The sequence below is a fragment of the Myotis daubentonii genome, chromosome 6, assembly GCF_963259705.1.
Source record: "Myotis daubentonii chromosome 6, mMyoDau2.1, whole genome shotgun sequence".
NCBI classification, from domain to species: Eukaryota; Metazoa; Chordata; class Mammalia; order Chiroptera; family Vespertilionidae; genus Myotis; species Myotis daubentonii.
The window spans coordinates 29,924,955-29,945,514 of NC_081845.1; the positions used below are offsets into that span (position 1 = coordinate 29,924,955).

General features: G+C 40.9%; 1 protein-coding gene across 2 annotated transcripts; it reads left to right on the top strand.

Annotated features, from left to right (window-relative positions):
* Positions 1-5,779: 5,779 nt before the first annotated feature.
* Positions 5,780-18,144, top strand: LTV1 (LTV1 ribosome biogenesis factor). Of its 2 annotated transcripts, none has more exons than XM_059700556.1 (11): positions 5,780-5,953; positions 7,187-7,318; positions 8,397-8,612; positions 11,728-11,815; positions 14,736-14,877; positions 15,229-15,487; positions 16,412-16,539; positions 16,855-16,994; positions 17,193-17,245; positions 17,435-17,635; positions 17,764-18,144. In XM_059700556.1, exons 1-11 carry the CDS (start codon positions 5,951-5,953, stop codon positions 17,872-17,874), a joined length of 1,473 nt encoding a protein of 490 aa, XP_059556539.1. In that variant the 5' UTR covers positions 5,780-5,950; the 3' UTR covers positions 17,875-18,144. The 2 variants fall into 2 exon arrangements, with proteins under 2 accessions (XP_059556539.1, XP_059556540.1); XM_059700557.1 differs by having other exon boundaries at positions 5,781-5,953; positions 8,397-8,570.
* Positions 18,145-20,560: the final 2,416 nt, after the last annotated feature.

A 20,560-nucleotide genomic window follows, 5' to 3' on the forward strand; every position in this document is an offset into this window, starting at 1 on the left:
GAAGCTGTGGCAATGGACAAGCTCCTTAACAGTGGAGCTTAAGACTGTGAAGAAATTGCTACAATGAAAATTGAATGAACTGTATTTTTGTTACCTGGATTTGTCTCCAAATCATAAAATTCTTTCATTTACATATCATCTGAGTGCTTTAGATGATATACATATTTTTAACTTAACTGGGCCATACTGGTTAGTATAAATTTAAATAAAATGGAATAGCACCTTATGGAGGGGGTTAAGTTATAAAGGAAAAATTATATTTGAAAACTTACATTGCCCCAAATGTAATATACAGACATATTATCACAATAAGTCCAACATAGCCTTTTTTAACGTCATCAGTGGAATGCTTGATTGGTTCTTTAAGCCAGATATTATTAAGAAATTAGTTTTCATTTAGGTGCTATATTGTGTGTCTGGTTTGTTTTTTTTAAAAAAGAACACCCTACCTTTAAGCATAAGAATTACACTCAGCACAGTGAGATGCTCACTCTATAAGCCCAGGGAAGAGGGTGATGGAAAAAAAGTAGGTAAATGTCTCAGCTCACCCTCAGTCCGATGGAATGACAGGCAGAATCCCTCAATAGGAATGTAATCCCTCAGTAGTACTAATACTGGTCTCTCATTTTCTGAAAGCAGAGTTAATTTTATAATTAAATACATGCATGATCTAATTACCCCATATCAGTAAAAAGAGTTTGTAAGCCTAAAGCTAGAATGAATGCAACCAACACATACCAAAGAATACTAAAAATGCATTTTATAATTTAAAAGGCATAGTAGAGAAAATTAATTTGGATTAACATTTCCAAAAAGTGTTACCCAATGAAACATGTACTTTTGACTCTAAGAACAGGAGTCTGTAAACAGAAAGCCAACCAATACCTTGAGTTTGTGTCATTAAAAAGAGTTGTAAAGAACATACAGTCACCGGAGGCTAGAAGCACTGGAGAGAGTCTAAGCATGTAATCTGAAGGACCTGAAAGGCACCAGAAATTGAGGGGAAACCAAAGGATTGGGATCCTGGGAAGTGGAAAGTCGGATCAAGATGCAAGTGAACAGATGCCCATGATAAAAACCTGATTTGAGGCAAAGCCTGTGTTTCCTGACAAATCCCAGATGCCGGAGGAGGCCAGGGTTTCAGGAGATGGCCTTCCTGAGGCAACAATGAAGTTAGGAGAATATCGACACTCTGCTAGGAGGAGGACAACTGCTCCTTCCCACTGAGCCCTGACCACCAACCAGCCACAGATCCAAGTAATTAACACACAACTTCTCATTGAACTCAACAAAACCCTGTATGATGAGTATTAATAAGATGATCTTTCCCATTTTACATTGAGGCGAGTAAACGGAGGTCCCCTCTCCCGGGTTATACAATGAGAATGGAATAAACACCAGAAACTAATTCCAGTTACCATAACAAGCATACTCCTGTTATTAGTAGTATAAGGAAAAATGTGTGCTTCAGTGAAAAATGATGCACTTTTTAAATAAGCACTCCCAATTCTGACTTTATGTGGGCTTTGCACCTCTCTTTGCCTCTGAGCTATTTTATAATTTTGTAACTTGTGGCAAGCTGACAGTAATGAAAATAATTCTTGTCTCTAGACATGTACATAAATTCTGTCCAGTGGAGGTTCAATCGTCTTCCCTAGGTCACCGGGAAAGAAGCCAATTTTGTCCCCACTTACACATTCTTTTCAATATTCTTGTTCTATGTTTCTGTTCTTTGGATTGCCTTCTGAACTAATTGAAACATCTTACCAGTTCCCTCCTAACATGTTAAATAAAATCTTGAATATATATATTATATCTCCTTAAATTCTTGTGTAGGAATTTAATGAGTAAATGTATATAAAGTACTTTGAACTATGTATATACATGAGTCATGATTTTACCATTTTAAAGAATATCCTTTAACAATATTTATTGAGGCAGATTATATTGGCATCTAACCTGCCCCCTCTTTGGTTTTTATATTTAAGTATCTTTACTTTTTTTATACCAATGAAATACTTCAAATGGTCACTGCAGACATGTAAACAGTGAAGAAATATCTCAATTAGAAATGGAAAGTTTTCTGCAATCCCAGCTCCTTGTGGATAATTGCCATGGGCAGTTTGGTACATAGCCAATTAGATATTTTTCTATGCATGCACTATGATATTTCTGTGTAAAATGTTTTCCTATTATTACTTTTTAACCAAAAAAAAAAAAAAAAGCCATCTACTATGGTGTTCTGCAACTTGCTTTTTTCCCAACCTGCTTTTTGTCCATATCAATCTTCCTTAGAACAGCTTCACAATTGACCGCAGTACAAATGTTTCCTTTACATTAATCCCTTACTAATAGAATTTCCATTTATTTCTCTATCACAAACAATGATACAGTGACCATCTGTTACATCCATCTTGATGCACCTCCCCTTTTGATAAATTAAGTACCTCCATAAGCTCTGTTAATACTGTCAAGCAAGTAATTTATAATTCCTAAAGTTGCTGCTTCAGGGTCTAGCAAATTTGCTCTTCTTTGGGGTACACTAGTTTCCTGATGCTTTGGGATCCGTGAGTGATGCTAATGGAGAACTCCGCTGAATGTGATGTAATCGAGGCTAAGATGCTAAACACAATATCAATAGGCAAGCTGATTTCAGATGGAAAAAATGAGAACATTTTCAAAGCCCAAACTAAGCTAGAAATTCTGTTTAATTATTTTGAAGTAGATGCCATTAATTAGAGCATACTAATAAGAGAGTAGAAGTATAGTTTGGATTTATTATCATCGCTATAATATTTCAGTTCTGGGTGATTTCAATGGTAGGAAATAACATTTTAATGGCAGGAAATAGCATTGTGTGAAGATGAGTTTTGTTTCTAACCATTGTAATGAATGCATTGTGCTAGATATTGTATTCAACAAATATTAAATGAGCTAATATAAATACACAACCCAGAAAAATCTCTGACACCTGGAAGCTCCCCGTATGTGTTAGCTTTTTAAAATACGGTGTATTGTAATGGTTAAGAGTATGATTCTCTAGCTATACCTGGGTTTGCATTTTCGCTTCACAGCCTTGGGTAAAAGTCACTTGACTTTCTGTTCCTTGGATCTCTAATTTGTAAAATAAAAGGGTAAAAATAGTATATCTCCTTAAATTCTTGTGTAGGAATGTAATGAATAAATGTATATAAAGTGCTTTGAACTAATTATTATTGAGTCCTTACTATACTATGCCTTGGGGAAGTAAAATTGGCAAGACAAAAATCCTTGCCCTCAAGTAGGTTACTGCAGAATGGCTCTAAAACAGATGAAAATAATAAGGATTTACAATTTAGTGTAACTGAGCAGAATAGATGTAATCACAGGGTACAGTGAAAACATTTGAGATGGGCCCTAGTTTTGAAGAATACAGGTATATGTACCTTGTTTTATTGCACGTTGCTTTATTGGCCTCACAGGTGTTGCGCTTTTTACAAATCAAAGGCAAGACACTCCACTAACAAAAAGGATTACAACTCATTTTATTGCAATATTCACTTTATTACACTGGTATGGAACTGAACCCATAATATCTTCAAGGTATGCCTGTATACGCTTCCTGTGGCAGAAATAACCAAGCTAACTCTTGAAGGACAGGGTGTAAAGAGGAAGAGCCTTTTAGATGGGCATGAGAAAGCCAATCTCTTTAGATACATATGAGAACTGCAAACAGTTTGATAAGGCTGGGTCATAGAGTGGTATGTAGGGGAATAAGGAGACAAGATGCTAAATTGATGGCTTCCATGCAAAAGAATTTGGACTTCACCCTGAGGTCAGAGGGTGGATATTGAAAGTGTTATACAGGAAAAATGCATGATTGGATTAGAGTATTAAAAACAATAAATTTGATAAAAGGGGTAATGAAGTAATACTAGTATACTACTACTTGGATACTTAGAAGGCAGCATGGACAGCTATTGCTGGCTGAGTGCCTTAGTGAGGCCTGTAGCATATGGTTAAGAGTGTGGCCCTTCTGCCCTGACCGGTTTGGCTCAGTGGATAGAGCGTCGGCCTGCGGACTGAAGGGTCCCAGGTTTGATTCCGGTCAAGGGCATGTACCTTGGTTGCTGGCACATCCCCAGTAGGGGGTGTGCAGGAGGCAGTTGATCGATGTTTCTCTCTCATCAATGTTTCTAACTCTCTATCCCTCTCCCTTCCTCTCTGTAAATAATCAATAAAAATATATGTTTTTAAAAAGAGTGTGGCCCTTCTGAGCCAGACTGATGTGCTACACATTCAGGCTCTTCCACTTCCTGTGTGACCTTAGGCAAGTCACTTCAATTCTCTGAACCTCAGACTCTACACCTATAAGATAGGTTTAGAGCTATCTAACTGTACTTTACAAGGTTATCAAAGGAATTGAATGATATAATGAATACAAAGTGCATAGCATAGTGTGTTTAGTGTTAATATTAGGCATATTTATAATAACAGAATATTATTAAAAAATAAAAAATAAGCAATGTGGTTAAGTGATTAGTCTTACACTTGAGTTTAAATCCCTGCTCTGCCATTTGACTAGCTTGTGTGACCTCAAGAAAGTTACTTAACTTCCTATGCCTGAGTTTTAGTATTTGTAAAATAATAACTATAATAGCTCCTCTCTTGTAGTCTTGTGGTAAGGAAAGCATGAAATAATTCAGATAAAGTACCAGAACGTCAATTCATTTAAACCAATAGAATTTATTGAATATGTATGCCAGGCACTATTCTAGGTCCTGAAAGTAGACAAAGTAGCAAATAAAACAGATCAAACCAAAATTTAACCTGCCCTCAGGAAGCTTAATTATAATGAACGTCTGGCACATAAAAGTGTGTTACATATTATTCCTGTTACAAAGCCTTTTCTCAAGACACGTTAGTGGTACTAAATTGTCTCTATAATTTTTATTGTAATCCAAGAATAATATTCCACTAACATTTACAATGTTAATAGGACATAAAGACGCAATCCAAGATAACTCAGACATTGGAAAGACGGGGAATTGGGGAAGAAAAACACAAATTTGTGCAAAGATCTGCTGCTAAAACTCTGAATGCCTCACCACCCGCTTTTGCCCAGGAAAAACTCCGAGTGCTCGGGCACCTTCCTGAAACCCTCCTGGAGTGTGCTTCTAGTCTAGCCTGTTTGCTTAGACAATAAACTAATGTTTCCACTTTAAAATAGGCGTGCAAATGCCCGAAAGATTATGAATATATTTTATTAATTCAAATGCCTCTACTGTCAACAGTCTTGGGGGTTGACTGAACATTTTAACGCAGTTTATTAAATGGTGAAAAGACCTGAGAAGCCTGGTGCAGCCGAGAATACCAAGGCCCAGTACCCTCTGTTGCTAAGGCAACTGACTCCGCGCCAGCCCGAGAGAGAGGGAACTTGAAACTTCGGGTCTGGGGATGGTGGGCACCATTCGTGTACAAGGTTTTTGTTTTTGTTTTGTTTTTCACGGTTCGAAATGGGCAGGGAATACAACCGTCAGTGGAGATGCTAGATTCCTAGCCTGCATTCTCGGTACAGGGCGCTATACTAACAACTTTTTCCAAACCAGACACCCCCTTTGGCGCCTCGCCGCCACAGAGGCGCCTGCGACTCCTCCCGGCGCGGACTCACTTCCGGCCGCAATAGTCCCGCCCCCTGGAACAGCCCTCCTCCCTAGAGCTTCTCGCGGTTTTTGGGACGGAGTGAGGCCTGCGTCACTACCGGCCGCGAGACTTCAGGTCTCCGGCGATTGGTCCGATTCCACGGCCGGTGCAGGACTTCCTGTCCCGGTCCCGGGTTTGCACGTGCGGTGGGGCCTGAAGACGCCGCTGTGAGCTGGCCCTTGCGGCGTCCCAGACGCAGCGTGTCCGGAGCCGCAGGACCTGGAGGTGTAGTCGCCGCTCTTTGGTGTGAGCGCCCGGCGGCCGCAACATGGTGGGCGAGCCCGCTGGCCTGGGGGGCGTGGCGTTCTGGGTCTGCGGAAGCGCGGCTGGGTCCTTCGGTGCCGGTGGCCCCTGCAGCCGGGGGCCGGGAGGGCTGGTCCGAAGCTGCGGGCAGGCGTCTCGGGGCGCAGGTCACCCTCACCCCCCTGGGGCACACTTTGCCGCCTACAGTGCGTCTCCCACGCCCAAGCGCCTCCCAGGAGAATGGCCTTCCCTTTACCCCGAAAACCTCTGCCACGCTGGGCGCAGATGCACCTCCCCGTGTTGCACGGGGTCCGGCGGAGGGGGGTGCCTGCCTGTCAGTTTGCTCTGGGGGAAGGAACTTGTGGGAGAGCCTGGGCTTCCTCCCGAAGCAAGGCGGCTTACTCAGCTGGGATGATGCCTCCTCAGCGTAGAAAAATCACGGTGGGGTAGTGGAATAAACTCGTAGAAAGGAATGGCGAGTCTCACTGACTTCAGCTGTGTTTGCACACAGTACAGTGGGGCCTTGACTTACGAGCTAAATTCGTTCCGTGACGGAGCTCGTAACTCAAATTGCTCGTATGTCAAGTCAAAAAGTGAACGAGTGAGACACGTGATGCTGGGCTATGTTGTGGCGTTCACTGCGACGTTCGCTGTGCCAACTAGCGGTGGGGTATCTGAAGCTGGCTCGTAACTCGAATTTCAGCTCGCAACTCAAAGCAAGAAATCAGCGGAGAGATGCCTGGTATCTCGAAAAACTCGTTAGTCGGGACACTCGTAAGTCAAGGCCCCACCGTAGTTGGTACATGAAGCGTGTACCCCGCCCGCATCTGCCTTCCGCGGGTTTCCTGGTGGCAGGCTCGCTGTCCTGGTCCAACCTGTCGGGGCCTCCTCCGGGCACGCAGGCTAAAGTCATTCTTCAGTCATTTTGCACAACACCGTCTTTCTCTTCTCTTTACCCGAAATCACTGTTCTTGATGATTTGCTGGAGAAGAAAAGGGGCTTGTCTGACTTAGCCGTTGCTGTATCCCCAGCGCCCATGACAAGGTCTGCCTGCAGAGTAGGTGCCCACAGCTGTTTGTTGGAGGAAGGAGAGTGTAGGCGTTTCGAGAACAGACTTGATTTGCCTGCCCTACAAGTGTAGGTTTCAAAAAACCTGTTGATCCTTCATGTAACTTAGCGAAGATGCCCGCGCGGACTGTGACACAAGCCACAGGGGTCTGGGTTCTGTGTTCATGGCGTGTTCCGCTTCTGTCCCCCGAAGCCTCACAGGAAGAAAAAGCCCTTCATAGAGAAGAAGAAAGCTGTGTCCTTCCACCTGGTCCACCGGAGCCAGCGAGATCCGTTAGCAGCGGATGAGACTGCACCCCAGAGGGTTCTGCTGCCAACACAGAAAGTAGGTGCTGCTGTTCTTCAGCCAGGGAGTGTGTGGGCGGACTGTCGGTGGTTTTAAATTATCCCAGCCAGCTGCTATTTTCAGGTAACTGATCTTCAGGGAAGCAAAACCTGTGACTTAATTTTCAGTAAACGTGCTGATGCTTACATTGTGCGTACTCATTTTGAGTAAGAGGATGAATCGCCTTTATTTGGGATGTTTCATGAGCACATCCTGCGTAATGATAAACATGTACTAAGCCATCAGCTACAGTACTGCCTGATGATATTTGGGGCACAACCAAAAGCTCAGTCGCTGCTTTCCCTAAGAGCCTTTTGTTTCATAACCATGAACTGCATTTTGCCTCCTGGTCACTCATGAAATGCAAAACATTGCAACTCGTAAGTCAGCTTTAGAAAGTACTAGGGAGCTTCTAAAGCAGCGGTTCTCAACCTGTGGGTCGCGACCCCTTTGGCGGTCGAACGACCCTTTCACAGGGGTCGCCTAAGACCATCCTGCATATCAGATATTTACATTATGATTCATAACAGTAGCAACATTACAGTTATGAAGTAGCAACGAAAATAATTTTATGGTTGGGTCACAACATGAGGAACTGTATTTAAAGGGCCAGAAGGTTGAGAACCACTGTTTTAAAGGGTTGATGTGCTAATTAGCAGTCAGTATACTTGTTAAGCATGGGTAATGTGAAAGGAAGTATTGGGGAACATTGGGCCTATTTAGCTTTTTAGTAAAGCCAGTTTTTCTTTGTGTATAAATACAAGAAATTATACTTAACCTTTCACGGCCCCTACTCTATGATAAAACAAATTGCTGTGTGTGTGTGTGTGTTTCTTGGCTTGGATTATTGCACAGAAACATCTACTGAAAGGAGGAATTGGTTCCATTTTAATTTTATGTGACACAATAGTTTGGAAGCTCTGTGTTTCCTAAATTTGTCAAGAATTCATTGTCTCATTCCTGTCAACCACAGTGTCCATGTGCCATCTGCCTCCTGTTCTGAAAGCTGTGCTCATTGTAAGGTTCCTGTGCCTTAATTTTGGAAGAGGTAGTAGTTCCATTTTGTTTATTATCCTAGAAAAATGATGAAGAGAGGCGAGCAGAACAGAGGAAGTATGGAGTGTTCTTCGATGACGACTATGACTACCTACAGCATCTGAAGGAACCGTCCGGGCCCTCAGAGCTGATTCCCACAAGTACAGTCAGTGTACCCAATAGGAGAAATGAAAACGAAGAAACTTCAGTAATTTCAGTAAGACTTTTCAACAATTTGTGTGCGAAAGAGTGTGTGGGGGTGAGTGAAAAAAACAAACAAAACGGTTTTATATCAATATAACTTTGGGCAAGAAATGGGGCAGGCCATGTTCTCACCGAAAGTGGTGTGTGTGTGCAGGTGAGAGTAGGCTGCCTGTTCTTTGGTGGCAGTTATTAAAAGTGACAGTCTTTGACAGGGTTAGAACTTTTGATAGATGTGGTCATGTTAGATAGCACTTTAATACTTCATTGTTTAAGTGCAAGTGAGAGCATATATTTATAAATTACTGGGGGCCCGGTGCACGAAATTTGTGTGTGGGTACGGTCCCTAGGCCTGGTCTGTGATCAGGGCCATCTTCCCCAGCTGCCAGCAGCCGGTCCCGCCACCCACCTCCGGTTCCCCGTTCGTCCAAGTCTGCCGGCTGGGGTGGGGTTGGGGGGGGAGGAGGTTAAGAAGTCGGCCTTTCCCACCCATTAGCCGGCCCCACCCCTTCCGTGGGTCATCTGTGTGTGGGGCGACCAGCGGGGCGGAAGCCTTGGCCTGGTGCCGCCCGCATCCCCTGCCACTCACCCCTGGCTCCCTGTTCGCCTTTGGGGAATGGGAGCCTGCCGGCCGAGAGTCACCTCATAGTGACTGGTTGAGCAGTCGTTCTGGTCATTCTGCCATTAGTGTCAATTTGCATGTTACCCTTTAATTATATAGGATTAGTGCTACCAGTTTAAGTTCCTTTTTCTGCATCATGCACCCATTTCCCCAAGCAAAGTCTCTATCCCCATCCCCTTTGCCCATCTCCACCTATTTACCACCCTCCTTTCCCTCTTGCTGATATCACACTGTTGTCTGTGTCTCTGTGTCACGTGTATATGTTTTTTCCCCCTTCCATGACATCTGTTACATGTATCCATGCCTCAGTTTCTGTTTTGTTCGTCAGTTTATTTTTTCATTAGCTTCCACATATAGGTGAGATTATATGGTATTTGTCTTTCTCTGACTGGTTTATTTCACTTTTAACAGAATAAGGCCCTTAAATGGACACTTAAATGATGTTTATAAAGATGTATGCATTATCTTTAAAGACAAGATTGCCATTGGCTTTCTGTAGCACAGCGCAAAAATGTACATGAGTCCCATGAGCTTTTTTAACCTTAAAGTAATTTGTAACAAACCACCAAAATTAAATAAACCAGAAATCTTGAATAAACCCTAAAAAAAAAAAACAGAAAATAAGGCAGTACAAAAATTAGTACTGCTTAAATAGCCCCTGATTTTCACGTGGAGGAAAGCAGGTGCTGCCGTGGTAGAAAGCAGGGTGGGCAAAAATAGGTTTACAGTTCTGAGTACTCCATCAAAGAGTTTATTTTTGTGGTATTACTTATTTTTGTGTTATCATTTTGTATCCTTACTTATGATTTATCTTTAAGTAATGTTGGTTGGTAATTTAACCTACTTTTGCCCATCCCTGTATTTAGGAGCTACTACAACCAATAAAAAGAATCCCATTCCTCTTCTTAATCACTGTCTAAACTCTAATTGTGTATACTCTTTGACTGTTTCTCAATATTTAGAAACATCTCCAAAGGTAAATTCACTAAAAACAAGGTGATCCTTCCTTCTAAACCGCTAAATTCCAAGGATTAATAATTGCAAAGTATCTTTTTTAAAGACCACATATATGTTTTACCACAGTTTTACAAAATAATAATGTAATATAAAAAAAAATCATTACATTGTACATTTTAAGTGGGTGAATTGTATAGTATGTGAATTATATCTAGTAAGTCTGTTTGCTAAGAAAAGGACTCTATTGCCCTGACAGGGTAGATCAGTTGGTTAGACACATCCTGATACACCAAGATTGCAGGTTTGATCGCCAGTCAGGGCATGTACAAGAAGCAACCAACGAATGCATAAATACATGGAACAACAAATAGATGTTTCTTTCTCTCTCTTCCTCTCTCTGAAATCAGTAGAAAAACTAAATACATTAAAAGGACTCGATAGCAGAATACCAGGTATTTGCCCAAGTTTATGCCATAGAGTAACTCACTTTGGAAGCCATAACAGCTTGCTGGGTATGCACTACTGTATGTGGCCTTTGCTCATGCTCTTCTGAGGCTTTCAGTGCAGCATTCTGCCTGTGAGCCAGTGAGAACGTACATCTCAGCGTCATGCCTGCTGCTCAGCTGAGGACAGAGTGGGTGGTGAGGTACATGGACCGATAACATGTGCTGGTGACCCTCACATTATTAACTGTTTGGTTGAAAAGGTGAAACTAAAGCATAAGGACTAGTCAGAAAATATGTGCCAGTATACACTGAAGTAGATTGTATGGTGTGTGAAGGGAGGGGAGTCCACAGCAGTGGGAAGTTCTAGGACAGTAATTAAGAAGGGCTTCGTGGAGGGAGGAGGAACTGAGCTAGCCACTAACGGGTGGGTTCCATTGAAGAGGAAGGAAAATTCCAATCAGAGGAAGGGACGTGAGGTAATTCTGTGGATCCCAGAACCTCACTAAAACATGCTGATTCCTCAAGGGGTTGTGAGGATTAAATGGAATAGTATACTGGAGAAAGCTCTGTGAAGTATTGCAGGGAAGTTGCTTTGGAGCTGATGGTGGAATATACATGTTTAAAATGTATAACTGGAGCACAAGTGAGAGAATTCAGAATGTGATTGTATTAGTTTCCTAGGACCATTGTCACAAATTACCACTGGGTGGCTTAAAATGGCAGAAATTTATTCTATCACAGTTGTAGAGGCCAGAAGTGAAATCAAGCTTTCCGAAGGGTGGGTTCCTTCTTGGGGGCTCGGAAAGAATCTGTTTCCTGACTGTCTCCTCACTTCTGGTGGTTTCTGGCAATCTTTAGTGTCCCTTGGCTTGTGGATGCGTCACTCCAGCATCCTCCCCTGTGTGTCTTCCTGTGTTCACATGGCCTTGGAAGGACATACCAGTCATTGGACTAGGGTCCACCATATTCCATTATCCTCCTCTTAACTGATTACATTTGCAAGGATCTTGTTTCTAAGTAAGGTCACATTCTAAGCTTCTGGGTGACCATGAATTTTGAACTTTGAATTACTGAACTTTTCAGCCCAGTAAAGTAGTTCCAGAAGTATTGTTGAATAAACTAACCATTGTGTAATTCTTTTTTTCAAGACCACTGGAATTAAGTTGCCTTCATCAGTGTTTGCATCAGAGTTTGAGGAAGATGTTGGATTGTTAAATAAAGCAGCTCCTGTTTCAGGTGTGTTTAATTTCTTTGGCCTTTCAGTGGAGCTGTGTTTTACAAAAAGAAACTTCGTATAGTAATAATTCAGAGTTTTGTTTCTGATAAAGTGTTGAAACAATTGAGATATGTCTCAATTCAGATGAGAGATGGTTAGGAAGGGATGAGTGTGATTAGCATTCTTTTCTTTTATTGTCATCAAATTCTTAGTCTTTGAAGTTCCTATTTAGAGAGGAAAGTAGGAAAGATTATTTTTCATGATCTAGTGGGGGACTTTTAACCTTGACCTAACCTCTTACGAAAGAAACAATAATATTCAATTAGCCTTACATACATATAGTGTAATCTTGGAAATACTTCATGTTAGCTTTTAAAAGTTCTCCCAGGCCTTGACCAGGTGTGGCTCGGTTGGAGTGTCATCCCGTACATCAAAAAAGGTTGTGGGTTTGATTCCTGGTCAGGGTACATACTTAGGTTTTGGGTTCAATCCCTGGTCAGGGTGCATATGGGAGGCAACAGTTTGATTTTTCTTTCTCTCTACCTCTCTCTCTAAAATCAATAAACATATCCTCGGGTAAGGATTTAAAACCAAACAAAAACAAAAACATGTCCTGAGGTGAGGATTAAAAGAAAAAACGTTTTCCCAAGAGTATGGAAGTATCTTCTATACACACACACACACACACACACACACACACACACACACACAAGCCTAATATGCAGACTGTCCCTTTGGGAGTTCAATCGCTCGCTATGACGTGCGCTGACCACCAGGGGCCAGCGCGGAACGAAGGAAGACCCCAGCTGGGGAAGGGAGGCCCCGGCCAGCAACCAGAAGGCCCCAGTTGGCCCAGATCGCCAGGCAGGCATAGGGACCCTACCCGTGCACGAATTTCATGCACTGGGCCTCCAGTTTTATGTAGACGTCCCATTTATCCATCTATTTCACATACACTGAAAAATTATGTTTATGTTCGTTGTTTTTTTGTTTTTTTGCAGTACCAACGTATTTTAGAACAAACAGAAGTAGTGTTCGTTTTGTTTTCTTAAATAGCTTTAATTTTTTTCCCAATGGTTAATATATTTTACTAGAGGCCCGGTGCACAAAATGTGCATGGGTAGGGTCCCAAGGCCTGGCCGGCAATCGGCTAATTGGGGCCTTCCCGCTGCTGGCCAGGGCCTTCTTTCATTCCGCGCCGCCCCCCTAGTGGTCAGCACATGTCATAGCGGGTGATGGGTCTCCAGGTGCACTCCTTTGGGGACAATTTGCATATTAGGCTTAGAGAGAGAGACAGAGACAGAGACAGACTAGAGGCCCGATGTACAAAATTTGTGCAAGGGGCTCGGCCCTTGCAGCTCCAGCTTCGTCCAGAAGGACGTCCAGAAGGTTGTTTGGCTATCCAATCTAATTAGCATATTACGCTTTTATTATTATAGATGGAGATATAATTGCCATATTACATTAGTTTCAGATATACAAATAATTTGATATATATATTATGAAATGATTATCACAATAATACTACATTAACATGTAGTTACAAAATTTTTTTGTGATGAGAACAATTTTTTTTTTAATTTTTTATTTTCCAAGTACAGTTGACATGCAATATGATACTAGTTTCAGGTGTATAACTCAATGATTGGGCATTAAGTAACAGTGATCACTTTGAAAAACCTAGTACCCATCTGATACCATACATAGATATTACAGTATTATTTACTGTATTCCCTATGCTGTACTTTACATCCCCATGACTGTTCTTTAGCTACCAATTTGTACTTCTTAATCTTCTCACTTTTTCACCCAGTCCCTCAACCCTTATTGAGTAAACTTGCCATTGAGCATTCATTTATTAATTCATTCTACAGGTTTTTGAGTTGCCCCTGTTTGACAGGGTTTTGGGTTAAACCAGAATAGCATAGTCCCTGACCAGAGGGAATTTACTCTAAGTTGGGAAAGATAGACAATAAATGGGTAAATGATGAAGCACCAACCAAGCCTGGGGGAGTTTCCTAGGGAAAGCTTGTCCAAGTTGATTTCTTAGGGCTAAATTAAGCAGGTAGATGAAGGAGTGGGATGGGAAAGAGGGTATTCTGCGCAGACAACTGTGCAAAAGCAGGACAGCCTGAATAGAGGAAACTGCACACACTGGGCATGCCTGGAGTGAAGGGTCAGGATTACTAGGAGCTGAGGCTGGAGAGCCAAGCAGGAGCCATGATGGGAGGGTGTTGGAAGCCATGTCAGTTTATAGGTTTGGACATGAAACTTCTTGAACTCTGTAGTGGTTTTACTTATAGAAGAACCTAGCTGAAGAAACGGGTTGGGATTTACTAAAATCTCAGTCTGAGAAGACAAGGTATAATATAATAAGCTACAGATAATTAATTTGACTTCTAACAGGTGAGAGTTATTTCTGACAGGTGAATTTAAAGTCCAGTTTTTTCCTGCAGGTCAAAGCTTTGAATTTTGCTTAGTAGACAGTTTAACATTGTAGATCTGTAATGGAAGGGTTTTCCCCCCTCAAACCCCTCTCCTTTTTCTTTTTAATATATTTATTTTTTTGTTGATTTCAGAGAGGAAGGGAGAAGGAGAGAGAGATAGAAACATCAATGATGAGAGAGAATCATTGATCGGCTGCCTCCTGCACGCCCCCCACTGGGGATCGAGCACACAACCTGGGCATGTGCCCTTGGCCGGAATCAAACCTGGGACCCTTCAGTCTGCAGGCTGACACTCTATCCACTGAGCCAAATCGGCTAGGACCCCCCTTTTTCTTTTATTTGCAGTCATCCATCTCTTTCCCTCTTGACTGACTTAGAGTTCTTAATTATTCTTTTATACTCTGGCATATAATAGGTACTCAGATTATGTTAGTTAAATGAAGGCATGATGCTTTCTTGGGGAGTTATTACTTAATTTTTATTTTTCATCTAGGGCCTCGGTTGGATTTTGATCCTGACATTGTCGCAGCCCTTGATGATGATTTTGACTTTGATGATCCAGCTAATCTGCTTGAAGATGATTTTATTCTTCAGGCCAATAAGCCAACAGAAGAGGAAGAGGGAATGGATGTGCGGTATGTTTGGTTTGTTTCAAAGCAGGATGACCTGACTGCTGCTTCTTTAATAGGATATCAATCATAGAACGCTACAGCTGAAAGAGACCTTTAGGACTTGCGTCTGAGAATTCTGTGTTTCAGCAGACAATGTGAGATACAAGCCATCAGTAGGTGGGGCTAAAGTCCAAGTTGCCTGATTGCTAGTTCATCACTTTTCCAACCGTGCCAGACCAGACTAGTCAAGCAGCACAGCTGTTCTCCCTAAACAATAATCCTCCCTGAAACACCCTCGGGTTTTACTGTGTAAAGGCATTGGGTTCTGTTGTTTATCAAGTTGTTTTGACAGTTAATTTATGACTCTGACTTTAGGAAATCAGAGGCGGAAGATGGCAGTGAGTGGGCAGATGTGGACGATGAGAAGGAAGAAGGCAGTGATGACAATGACTATGACTCCGCAGGCTCATTCTCAGATGAGGATGTGTCTACCCCTGGGAAAACTCTGGGGGCTCTAGAAAATCACTTGTTCTGGGAAGAGGAAACGAAAAGTCGCTTTACTGAGTATTCTATGACATCCTCAGTTATGAGGAGAAATGAACAGCTGACCTTACATGATGAAAGGTTTGAGAAGGTAAGGTCCCAATCAAGGGCCTTTTAATATTAGTTCTTAGTAAATTATATATGACATTGGAACCTAACGCTAGAACTTCCAGCATGAGAAACAGCCGATAACTTTTATTGAAACAGACCATAAAACCACCTTAATATTAATTCTGGAAGGAATGCAGATAGGTCAAAAGATAGCTTATCAAACCTCCCACTGATTTTGCTCTTAGACTGATAATATTTTGATTCCAAACCTCTTCAGTCACAGTTTCTGAGATTAAGCATTGGACTAAGCATAAAGGAAATGCCATTTTCCCCATTTTTGTGTGTATGTTTTTGCTCACTGATACATCCCAAGGCCTAAAGTGGTATATGGCACGTGGTAGGAGTTTAAACTTTGCACTGTTCAGTAAAGGATGGATGGATGGATGGATGGCTTCCTAAGATAAAGGTTCTAACTTTGCATTTCACTAAGTACTAGTTTCCCTCTTCTCAGAGAAATAAGCAAACTGTTACCATGAATAACCTCATTTCAGGAGTTACATCACCCTGCTTACTCTCTTACAAAGCCTGGTAGTGTGAACATCATTGAATAATACAGTAAATATCATCTAAAAAAAGAAGTGAACTTTGTACATTAGTTTGCAAAATTAATGAATTTGAAAGTATCTGTAAAATATTCTGCGTAAAGATTTCTGCCTAGCATTTTGCTTTCCAAGCTGAATGGAGTAACTGTCTTCATTGTCATGTTAAATGGCAACCTACTTACAGTCTTAAAAGTGATAGGTAGAACCTCTTCTACATCATATTGTTATGGTACTGAATCCTGATAATATTTTCATTGTAGTTGTGATCAGGGTGGTGCCTATGTTGTGTAGGATAACCTTTAAGTGCTGTATTCTTACTGAATACATTTATTTTCATGGTATCTTCTCTCTTTATATTCAAGTTTTATGAGCAGTATGATGATGATGAAATTGGAGCTCTGGATAATGCTGAATTGGAAGGTTCCATTCAAGTAGACAGCAGTCGCTTAGAGGAAGTTTTGAATGACTACTATAAAGAGAAGGCAGAGAAGTATGGTGACTTTTCCTTGTTTCTTTATGTGTAATGTGTTAAGCTTCTTTATGTGTAATGTGTTATATCCTTGCAAAAATGCAGATAGGTTTTTCCTTCCTGTCAGCAGAATGAACAGCCAGAACCTGCTGGAAGCAAAAGGCAGGGAAACAAAGCTAATTGTGACAGGAAATGAGAAGCAGGACACCTGAGTGTGTGGGTTTTTAAAAATTGCTGTTGTTTCCATAGCTCTTTAAGTGCAGGTTGAGTAACATATAGTAACATGGGTGGTGCTCTTTTTTCTCCTATTTTCATTTTTGAAAACTTAACCACAAGTTGTGTAAAACTGAGCACTCTAGAACCCTTTGAGGACCAAGACTTGCCTGTGAATGAACTTGATGAGTCTGAGGAGGAGGAGATTGTCACTGTCGTTCTTGAAGAGGTCAAGGAGAAGTGGGATTGTGAATCCATTTGTAGTAAGTATCTTAGTATATATTTTGTGAAAATAATGGGGAAATAAATATTTCTGTTATAAACAATATGAAAATATTTATAAGAGAGACTCCATTGTTAGTTTAAACTATGAAAACACTAAAGCTGGGAATATAGTAGGAACTCAGTAGTGTTTTGCTGAACTGAAAGCCTGCTTATTAATATGTGACTTTTTTTTTTAGGTACATACTCAAATTTATATAACCATCCACAACTTATTAAGTATGAACCAAAGGTAAGTGCTAATGTCCTGAGCTGTTTGAAATAGGCAATGCAGGAAAGGAAGTGTATAAATTATTTTCTCACATCAGCTTTATCTCTAGTGGCTCCCAACACCATTAGGAAAAGCAACAACAATGTTGTAAGTGAGCTATTTTTTAATAGGAATGGGAAATAACCCTAAGCCATTTTATCTTTATTTCAGCCCAAACAAATCCGAATATCTTCTAAGACAGGAATACCTCTCAATGTCTTACCTCAGAAAGGATTCACAGCAAAGCAAATTGAACGAATGCAGATGATTAATGACAGTGATCTGCCCAAGGTGTCAACCCAGCCACGCTCTAAAAATGAAAGCAAAGAAGATAAAAGAGCAAGAAAGCAAGCTATAAAGGAAGAGCGCAAGGTAAAGGACTTTTCTCAGATGTGAGATTTACAGAGAGCTGGTGGCAGGGAGGTCATGCGAATTTTCTTTTGTAAAGTTAGTCTGAATCAGTTTGAAGATTTGAATAACATGCATGTATTCTTGTACAGGAACGGAGAGTAGAGAAGAAAGCTAACAAATTAGCCTTCAAACTGGAGAAAAGAAGGCAGGAAAAGGAGCTACTGAACCTGAAGAAGAATGTTGAGGGTCTAAAGCTGTGAGGGTGGAACATTTAGGGTGAGGTGCATTCCCCTTAGGGCTCCTCATTGCATTCAAGAAGGAATGAGGGATCTTCAAAGAGATAAGACTGGTCTGCCTTTTTTATTGGCAGGTATTGAAAACAACACAATATTTGTATTTATATCAGCAAGTTTGTAAATACTGTAATATTTTTAAATTTAATATGATGAGCTTAGATTTGCTCTGAAATAAATGACTTCATAAATGTGAAATGTTTAGATAAATTAAAGAAAATGTCTTCATAATTTAAATGGAATTGTGTGTTCTTATTTATTTGTATGGTTGTCCCAGTTGCCTTTTGCAGATGTTCTCAACTATTTCTTTGAAACCGTTCCACTCCTTTTCAGTAAGTTAAGTGGTTTAATTTGCTGTCTGTAGAAAAGTGGCCCATTTAAACTAATTTTGAAATGCTGAGTGGTAAGAAGAGTTTTTCTGAGAAGGTTCCACTGGTAGGAAGCTGGTGTAAAATTACTTCAAAAGGATGGTAAAACTGAGTATTAATGTGGTTGGGAATCAATTACTGGATGACTTGCTTTTGGAATTCAGGAACAGTGAAGACAGGAAACAGAAGAAGGAATAATCAAGAAAACTTCCTTGGCTTCTGTGAGTGCCTGGCTCAAAATCAGAAATAGTCAGTTAAACCAGAAAGTTTGTCTTTTAAACATTATTTAATGCTTGGAACCATTTATACTTGATTAAAATACATAGTTGAAAAACACCCTGCTTTTTTGATGAATTGGGTTGTGTGTTTTTTTGTTTTTTCTTTTTTTAATTTCTTTAAACATTTTCAAGGCTAAGGCAATGACTCCATCACAATTGTTAATTGTTTGGTAAACTGTGACTTCCTTGCAATAGACAAGTTGTTAGTAACTCTTGTTCATGTGTCCATGACTAATGTGTTATCTGGACTGTTCTGGAAAAGAAACCTGTGAACACTTGATCTGAGTTGGGAACAGAATGGCTGGTGTAGAACCATTTTTAGCAGGTGAGCTGCATTTGATCTCTAAGTTAATTAGAAAGTGTCTTTGTCTAATTCATTATTTTATGGCTCTTCCAAAGTTGGTCTTATCTTGTTCACTGTTATAAATTTTAAATTGAAGTCATTGTTATAGGAGTTTTAAAGGAGTTGTGAAAAACAACAGCATTAGGTACTCTACCAATCTATATATATATATGGCTAATATGCAAAGTGTCCCCTCAGGAGTTCGACCGCTCACTATGACGTGTGCTGACCACCAGGGGGCAGCGTGGAACATGGTGGGTGACCAGCAGTGGGACGCTGAGGGAGTGAGGGAAGGAGGAGGCGGGGAATCTGATCAGCCCTGATCGCTGGCCAGGCCTAGAGACCCTACCAGTGTATGAATTTTGTGCACTGGGCCTCTAGGATTGATATAAAAAACTTGGCTGAAGATCTTATCATTACAAAAGTAGGATGCTGGAGAGTATGTATTTAAATGCCAACCTGAAGAAGCAAAGGGTCAGATGATGGTTTGTGATAGTGTTGGGAATGTATTAAATCCTAAAAGAATTGACCCTTTATTTTGGTAGGTATCTCAATTGAAGGTTCACAAAACCAGCAAGAATCTTAGAGACGTGGAATATTACTTTGGCTTGGTGCTATCCAAATTTCCATCTTATGACCTAGTTTCACTGTACTTCACCCAAAGGGTTTAAATCAGCACATCACATATTTTGCAGTTTAGAGAATGTGACTATAAGCCACAAGTCTTGGAGAAACATATTGTGATTTATGTGGGTTATCCTCCAAACTTAAAGATCTTAATTTTATTCTGGGGAATAAATTCTTATACAGTATTTTGAATTATTTCATAACATTTTGGAATATTTATGATTTGAGTCATCTGTAAGCAATGCTTGGGAACTTAACATAAGCTCCATGCTAAATGTTGGGAGTCCAAAGTGATAAAGAGGGATTTGCCTTCAAGGACTGCATCTGAGGAGGCAGGGTGTGTGCAGCAAAATAGGACTAGCAGTGCCAAATCCCTGATAAAGTACCACTTGACGTGAGGATCTGGAAACGTGCTGTTCCCCCTGAAGTGCTCTTATTGCAAATAAACATTTTTCAAGGCTGTGCTCAGTTATCACCTTCCCATAAACTTTTCCCTGACCATGTATTAAAAAATGGCACACATATCCTGCTGTGTCCTTTTTTTTGTTAATCCTCACCCGAGGATATATTTACTGGTTTTTAGAGAGAAAGGAAGGGGGAGAGTGAGAAACCGACATGAGAGAAAACATCGATGGTTGCTTCCTGTTGTGCCAAATGAACCCGCAACCCTTTTGGTGTACTGGCGACACTCCAGCTGATCCATTCAGCCGTGCCCTCCCCTGTATTTATGCTCCTTCCCTGCCTTATATTCTTCAGAGCATCTATTGGCATCAGGTATATTTCTCCTCTCACTCAAACTGCAGGCAGGGAATTTGTTTACCATTTTATCCCCAAGGTCTAGAACAGTTCCCAGCTTTGGGTAAATGATCACTAAGTAGTATGTAAATGAATGGATAGTTGGGAAAGACCTTTCAGAAAAAAGTTGTTTAAACTTAAAAGGAGCAATGGGAAACAGGATTAATACCAGCAAGAAGAAAGACGGCCTAAAGCGTCCCATGTAGGGGGCAAAATCATAAAGAATTTGCCTGCTTTATCTT

What these genes read in the sequence shown, in the direction of transcription:
- LTV1 (XM_059700556.1), top strand. An exon ending in TTCTGCTGCCAACACAGAAA is followed by an intron (nt 7,319 to 8,396) that starts GTAGGTGCTGCT and finishes TTATTATCCTAG; the next exon opens with AAAAATGATGAAGAGAGGCG. An exon ending in GTGCGAAAGAGTGTGTGGGG is followed by an intron (nt 8,613 to 11,727) that starts GTGAGTGAAAAA and finishes CTTTTTTTCAAG; the next exon opens with ACCACTGGAATTAAGTTGCC.